The sequence below is a fragment of the Centroberyx gerrardi genome, chromosome 19, assembly GCF_048128805.1.
Source record: "Centroberyx gerrardi isolate f3 chromosome 19, fCenGer3.hap1.cur.20231027, whole genome shotgun sequence".
Classification (NCBI taxonomy): domain Eukaryota; kingdom Metazoa; phylum Chordata; class Actinopteri; order Beryciformes; family Berycidae; genus Centroberyx; species Centroberyx gerrardi.
The window spans coordinates 25,076,925-25,084,424 of record NC_136015.1 but is presented as its reverse complement, the minus strand read 5'-3'; the positions used below and the strand labels follow the sequence as shown (position 1 = coordinate 25,084,424).

Below are 7,500 nucleotides of genomic sequence, written 5' to 3'. Positions count from 1 at the left end.
CTCTCCCCTCTGTCTTCCTCTTTCTCTCTCTCTCTCTCTTCCCTCTCTCTCTCTCCCCTCTGTCTTCCTCTCTCTCTCCCTCTCTCTCTCTCTCCTCCCTCTCCTCTCTCTCTTCCCTTTTCCTCTCTCTCTCTTCTTCTTCCTCTCTCTTTCTCTCTTCCCTCTCTCTCCCCTGTGTCTTCCTCTCTCTCTCTTTCTCTCTCTCTCTCTCTTCCCTCTCTCTCTCCCCTATGTCTTCCTCTCTCTCTCCCTCTCTCTCTCTCCCTCTCTCTCCCTCTCTCTCTCCAGGTGTGAAGAATGCAGATGAGAACGAGTTGAAGGCCATCGCCTCTCCTCCAGAGGAAACTCATGTTTATAACGTAGCGGACTTCGCGGTGATGAGCGACATCGTCGAAGGTCTGACGAAGGCGGTGTGCGAGCGGGTGGAGCAGCTCGACAAAGTCCTCAAAGGTTCGCTTCAGCCGAGCCGTCCGATTGGTCAGAGACGCACTGCGACCGCTATCAGAGAACTAAAACCCAAGAGGGCGTTTACTGTGATCGCTGTTGGTAATAATTACAACGACAGGAGTAGTCATCGATTTTTAAACTGTGGCTGTGTCTGAAGTAGCTCCCATTTACTATCTAGTTTACTATTTCAGGCATGAGCCATCTTGGGCTAGTGTCCAAACTGTCAAATCAAATTTGGTAGTTTGTTTTTTTTCATTTTTTTTTTTTTTTTCAGATTTCAGGTTTTTCAGGTAGAAATTTGATCTTACTTTTCAAGCATTGGAGGAAACAACGGCCATTTGTAATTTTCTCATTCCTGCTATTTCCTGGAAAACAGGCTGATCGTGGAAAAGTGAACCCACTTGAAATAAAATGACAACTATGATTATTTCTGTTTTTTACCACAAGATTATAGGTTTATAAGTTTAAAAATTTGCACAATTGTGATCTAAGCAGCACATGGTGCTGCGACTGGGTGGGGTGGGGGGGCGATATTCGATAACACAGAAACTATCACAATATTTTTTTATATAAATATCAATATTATCGCATATCGCCCCAAGCCTAGTGTTGACACACTTTAGCTATCCCTGATGCCAAGTGAGGGATATCAGAGCTTTTCCCACTCTACTCATCTTCACGGTAAATCCAACATGATGTGAACGCGACATATCTTCTCCTCTCATGTCAGGCGGAGGCCCCCCCGGCCCCCCCTCCACCTCCGTGGCTGCGCCCCGGGACCTGGTGACCTCTGACATCACAGCCCGTAGTTTCCGGGTCAGCTGGACTCACGCCCCGGGCCTGGTGGAGAAGTACCGCGTCGTTTACTACCCCGCCAGCGGGGGACAGCCGGAGGAGAAGGTACCTGGACTATTTATATCTGAATTATATTATATATGGACAGATGAACTGACAGAGGATTCAACCTGAAGTGAAACCAGACATCTGTGTCAACTTTATTCTCTTATCTCCTTACCTGGCGCTGCTCTGTTCCTCTAGAGAATGGTACATCTATTCTTTTTTTTTTTTTTTTATTATTATGATTTCATTCATAACAGTTACAGAGATAGAAAAGAGTAATGCAATCCATACAAGGATACAAGAAAAGCAAAATAAAATAAAACAACAAGAAGGGAACAAAAGAAAAATCAGACATAAATTTCTTATATTATGTCTCCCTGTTAAAACCTCTTCCACCCTGTCTGTCCTACCGGTGGCTCCATCATTACCGACTCATGTTGCGTGCTCAAGCTTTGTTCAAACCCACAGAACTTTATTTTAAATTCTAGTCCAGATCCCAAGGTTTCCAGAGATACCAAACATGTCAGGCTGAATTACAGGGAAATGTGGAGAAAATGATGAACAAGACATCTAGATTTTCTCCATTTGTTGTATGGAAGAAATGTTTTTTTTCTATCTAAATTTAAGGGGAAAATCAGAGTTCAAGGGGTGAAATGATCTATATTCCTTAGTAAGTAACGTTAATGATATAAGAATTGAAGTTTATTCTACAGTTGCTGGTATTTTGCACATCCTGTTAATTCTGTTTTGGCACATTTTCATTCACACATTTCTGTCCGACTGTTGGATTTATCAGCTGAGTCTGTTTATACAAATCTCCTCTTATTTATATCCAATTCTTCTTTGATGTGTTTTGCTTCTCGCTGCTCAGCGGCTCAGTTTCCCTGCGGGGGATGACTGGCGTTTCATCACATCCAATCAAATCTCATTACACTCAATGTAAATCACTTCGGGAGACGAGCTGGATGCCTAAGAACATTATCATTTTGCATTTTTATTTTTATGTTTGTCATTTATTATGGTCACTCTCTTTTTGTTGTTGCTTTATTGTTCTGCTTTATTGTTTGCATTTGCTCTACTTCTTCTTTGCCGCTGTTCTGCTCTATTTAAAGCTCTTGTAACTGTTTTGAAAAGTGCTATACGAATAAAGTTTATCATTATTGTTATTATCTAACAAGCCAGTGTGATGTGTGTGTCAGGTGGTCCATGGGACGGACAACAGCGTGGTTCTGAGTTACCTGAACTCTCTGACGGAGTACCAGGTCGCCGTGTTCGCCGTGTACCGCAGCTCCGCCAGCGAGGCTCTGAGAGGAAGCGCTACCACGTGTAAGTGTGTGTGTGTGTGTGTGTGTGCTCCTTCTGATCGGGATCCTAGGCATGCTGGGAGATGTAGTCCCTGCAGTGTGGCCTGGGTCTGACCCCGGGTCTCCTCCCAAGCCATCCTGTCCCGGGGGTCAGCGGTCCTCACCCCGTCACCCTGTGGAGAAACCTCATTGAGAGCTTTTTTTTTTCTTTCTTCACCGCTCCAGTCTGATAAAATGGCCGCGTGACTGCAGCCGCTGCACCGGAGCAGCGGGCCGTCCAGCTGGGACAGGAAACATCCAGCTTTGGATCCTCTTACACTGTTAGATATCATCAATTTGTGATGCTCAAGGGATTCCAGGAGTTATATTGTAATTTACTTTTTCAGTGAACCCACTTTCCCTCAAACTGCCTCATCTAAATGGCCAAAAGGCAAAGAAAATACCCCGAAAATATATTCAATAACTGATTTTGTGATCAGGCGTGATTTTGAGGAGAGGCCGTCCTGATCTGGACCTGCGTTGTCATTGGACGCCGGTGCAGCCGGACAGTCTGGACACCTACAGCAGTCCTACATTCTTCAAAAAGAAAGACTGAGGCTGATAGAGTAGAAACCGTATATATCGCACTGCAAAACCCCCCAACAAACCCCTGGATCCGGCCGTTCAGCCGCTCAGCCGCCCGGCAGAGAGACATGATGTATTCGTCTGGCAGGACCGCCTGTGGTTCGCTCTAATTCGGACCTCGCCGCCCGAGGCGTCGCTCCGCCGTCGGAGGACCGGGGCGGCCTCGTTTCGCCGGCGCCGGGCTGACGGATGGCGGGGGATTCCTCCCCGTCCGGCCGGGATGAATGCTAAGTTGCGAGTCGACCTTGTATCAAAGTTAATGAGGTCGGCTGCAGCTAAGCAACCGCTGGCCGCCGGACCGCCGGATACCACAGAGGAAGAGAGAGAGAGAGAGAGAGAGAGAGAGAGAGAGAGGGAGAGAAACCGAATCGAGAGAAATTGAATTGAAATCAGTGATAGACTATTACAGACTGAAATTATTACTATTAAACAACATAGAAAATATAGAAATTAATTCCCGGCAGAAATATCTCAAGAAGAAAAACAGCAAGAGGAAGAAAGTTCAACCTGGAGGGCGAGAGAGAGAGAGAGAGAGAGGGAGAGAGAGAGAGAGAGAGAGAGAGAGGGAGAGAGAGAGGGAGAGAGAGAGAGAGATGCTGAATACTGATGATCTGGGTTTTTATTGTATCTACTCCGGTTTTGATCGTCACAATAAACGACACTAAACAGATAAAAACAGGGATAAGAAAAAGAAAAGAGAGAAAGAGATGGAACACATACAGTACACATTTCAAGGAATAGAGATTAAGCTTGAATATGCGTGTGTGTGTGTGTGTGTGTGTGTGTGTGTGTGTGTGTGTAGAGACCATTTCTATGCCAGACAATGACAAGTATTCAGTGTTTCCCAAAGGATTTTCTTCTCTGCAGAGTGGAAAAGCCTCTGAAACAGCATCCAGTGCATCATGGGACACTAAAACTCTCCACTGAAACCCAGACTGATGAAATGAGTTTAATGTCAGCAGCTCTGCCTTTAAATGAAGAATTAATTCACAAAAAACATGACCGAGCCGTTAAATGAATAAATAAAATGTGTATGTATATCAGTTGAAGCCTAATATTAAGTGAATGACAGACTGCTGTGCTGAATCGATGAGTCAGGAGTTAAACAGTGAGACAGATGCAGGTTAACGAAGACAGATGAGGCCAAAGTTTTTTTTTCCCCTGAATGTGACACAAACTCTTTCAAACTGATTTCTGTCATGAACGTAAAGCTTTCTGTGGATTATTTTTGAAGTTAGTTGTTAATTCAAGACTTATGCATATAATTTAGAGCATTGTGTATCATATAATTAGTCGTATTTTTAACATTTGTTTACATTTAGGTAACAACAGTTTTTCTCTAAAATTCAAATATAAGCTGTTGGAATGAATTTACGTTACATTTGCTTTGGTTTGTTTTACTTATATATAATGTGTGTGTGTGTGTGTGTGTGTGTGTGTGTGTGCGTCCCACAGTGGCCCTGCCCATGGTGAACGACCTGCAGCTGTTTGACATCACCCACAGCACCATGAGGGTCCGCTGGAAGACCGCCGCCGGGGCTTCTGGGTACATGATCCTGTACGCCCCGCTGACCGAGGGAGACGCCGCAGACGAGAAGGAGGTGAGGGGGAGGAGGGGTGTGTGTGTGTGTGTGTGTGTGTGTGTGTGTGTGTCTATGCACTAGTCAACAAAGGAGACAAAATAATGGAAACACCTGATAATATATTAAGTATCTAATAAGGAGCAGGAACATCTCATGTCTGTCTGTCTGTCAGCAGGATATCTCCAAAAGTTTTGATCTGATTTGCATGAAACTTTGTGGAGAGTTTGGTCATGGGGCGAGGAAGAACTGATTCACTTTTCACACCGATTGGCCAAAAGTGGGCCGTGGCTTCTCATAATCAATCAATCAATCAATCAATCAGACTTTATTTGTATAGCACTTTTCATACAAACAAATGTGCTTCACAGACTAAAACTGGATAGGACACAATAAAACTAAGAGACAAGATTAAAACAAATAAAACAAGATAATAGCACGATACGGGGACAAACATAAAAATAAAGAAACACTTAAAAATCAGCAGACAGAAGAAGAGACAAACCTTCCATTATCGGTCCAATCAAACAACATGGGGACAGTTTAGATAAAACCAACCTGCCAATTGGTCCAGTGGTAGAAGAGCAGCTCTAATGGAAACTAAACAGAGAGCTGATTGGTCATGTGGTGTTGAGATAATCGGATAAAATGATTAAAAGTGGCAAGAATCTGAAGGAATAATCCAAAATAGAGACTTACTGATGCAAAAAAAATAGAAAAATATAAATTTACATGACGTGCTGAAGTGCAAAAAAAATGTGATAGAATAAGAAAACAAGGTGCACCAACAAAAGAAAACATTTCGGTTTATACCAGCGGTCCCAGTCAGCAAAATGTGAAGTTATTAATGTGGAATGGAAGAAGTGATTAACTTTTGGTGAAAATTCGACACGTGGAACTGGAATATATTGACAGCTGAGTAGCGTTGGCGGAGGAATGAACTCTACTGAGTAACATCTAGTTTTCATCTCGTTTTTTCTCCCCGGCACATGAAATAATTTGTGCAGCTTCTGCGACTGATAAACCTGCAGCTCCGGTCCCAGCTGCAGTAGACCTGACCTCTCAGGAACTCTGTTAATTGCCTCATGTTGCTTTGAAAACTGACATATAAAAGGTTTTTTTTAAAGCCGACGCACATCGCTAATTGGCATTCAGCTTAATACGAGTCCCTGTGCAGCCGCCTCTGTGACTGTGACTTCGTTACTTCAAAGTTAAAGTCCTGTTTCATGTGCTGTTTCCCTTATTTTGCCCCGCCTCCTCTATATTGAGCGCATCTTCCTTTACACAGGGAGATGAGAGGGAGGTGAGAGTGGGAGGGAGGAGAGAAGAGAGGGAGGGAAGGAGGGACAAAGGGAAAAGGGGAGGAGGAGGGGGAAGAAAGAAGAAGAAATATTTAGTCAGTTTACCTTGTTGGGACCGCTCAGCGAAAGAGACTCGCTGAGGGGAGAAGGAGGTGAATAGAGGAGTTGAAGGCAGAGAGAGAGAGGGAGAGAGAGAGAGAGACAGAGAGAGAGAGAGAGAGACAGAGAGAGAGAGAGAGAGACAGAGAGAGAGAGAGAGAGAGAGCATGATCCTCTCAGCAGGTTTGACCCTGCCGACAGAGAGCTTCCCTCCTCTCCCAAAACACAAATTGAAATTTTCCCCGCCTGAGTAAATCGGCATCACCTGGCCTTCACCTCAACACACACACACACACCCCACACACACACACACACACACACACCCCACACACACACACACAGAGGTGAGAGGTAAAATGAGATTAGATTGGGGTGGATGATTAGTGCAGAAATCAAAGGAAAGGGCAAAAAAATCTTTCAGCTACTTCTGGTAATATTAATTTTAATATTAAAAACCAGTAACCTTCATCAGGGTTATTTATTCATTTATTCATTTATTTAGTAGTTTCTTTGATAGGAACTGTGCATTTAACATAATTGCACGTCACAGTTGAAATATAAAAGATGTTGTTGAGTTTGTAGCTGCTGCTATTTTCCAACCTCAGTCCCTAGTTGGACTTTTAAATAGACCACAGCTGTCTAAAATGTCTTGTAGAGGCTAATAAAAATTACAGAAATGTTAAAAATACATTATACATCATCCCAATTGCACAATATCACATAATGTATACACATAATATCATAACACAACAAACTAGAGATTTAGAAATGCATTTATAATCTAATTAATTGTTAGTATTTTTTTACGCCGTAATCAGTCAATCTTAAAATCTTAAAATTAGCCATAATAATATGATAATATAAAGACCGGCTACAAGTGAGTAGTGATGGGACGATATATCGAAATATCGCAATACAAAATGTGTCAATCCGTATGTAATATGACATGAATGGTGATATCAGCTCCATGTTATTCTGCTGTAGTAATCACTAATGAGACTCTTGACCATCACAGTTTCACAAGCTCTCCATCCAAATTATATTATTGTCACTTTGTAATGACATTTTTAAATTGTTGTTTACATTCTAGCAGCCAATGGCATCGCTGGAAAGATTTGTGTCTCAGAAATAAACAGAATTCTGCACAGTCAGACTTTGTCGTCACTGAACTTTTATAGATCACATCGTATCCTGGTTGTATCGAATCCTGAACCTCAGATCTCGTATCCAATCGTATCGAGAGAGAAGCAGATCGTCTCATCACTAGACGCCAGGATTAAAAAAAAAAAAACAATTGCTATAATT

General features: G+C 42.8%; 1 protein-coding gene across 1 annotated transcript in view; it reads left to right on the top strand.

Moving 5' to 3' along the window:
- Positions 1 to 7,500, top strand: part of col14a1b (collagen, type XIV, alpha 1b) — a 208,527-nt gene that overhangs the window by 65,766 nt on the left and 135,261 nt on the right. The window contains 4 exon segments of the mRNA XM_078290196.1: positions 289 to 450; positions 1,184 to 1,347; positions 2,487 to 2,613; positions 4,671 to 4,816. Coding sequence (XP_078146322.1) covers positions 289 to 450; positions 1,184 to 1,347; positions 2,487 to 2,613; positions 4,671 to 4,816 — 599 coding nt within the window.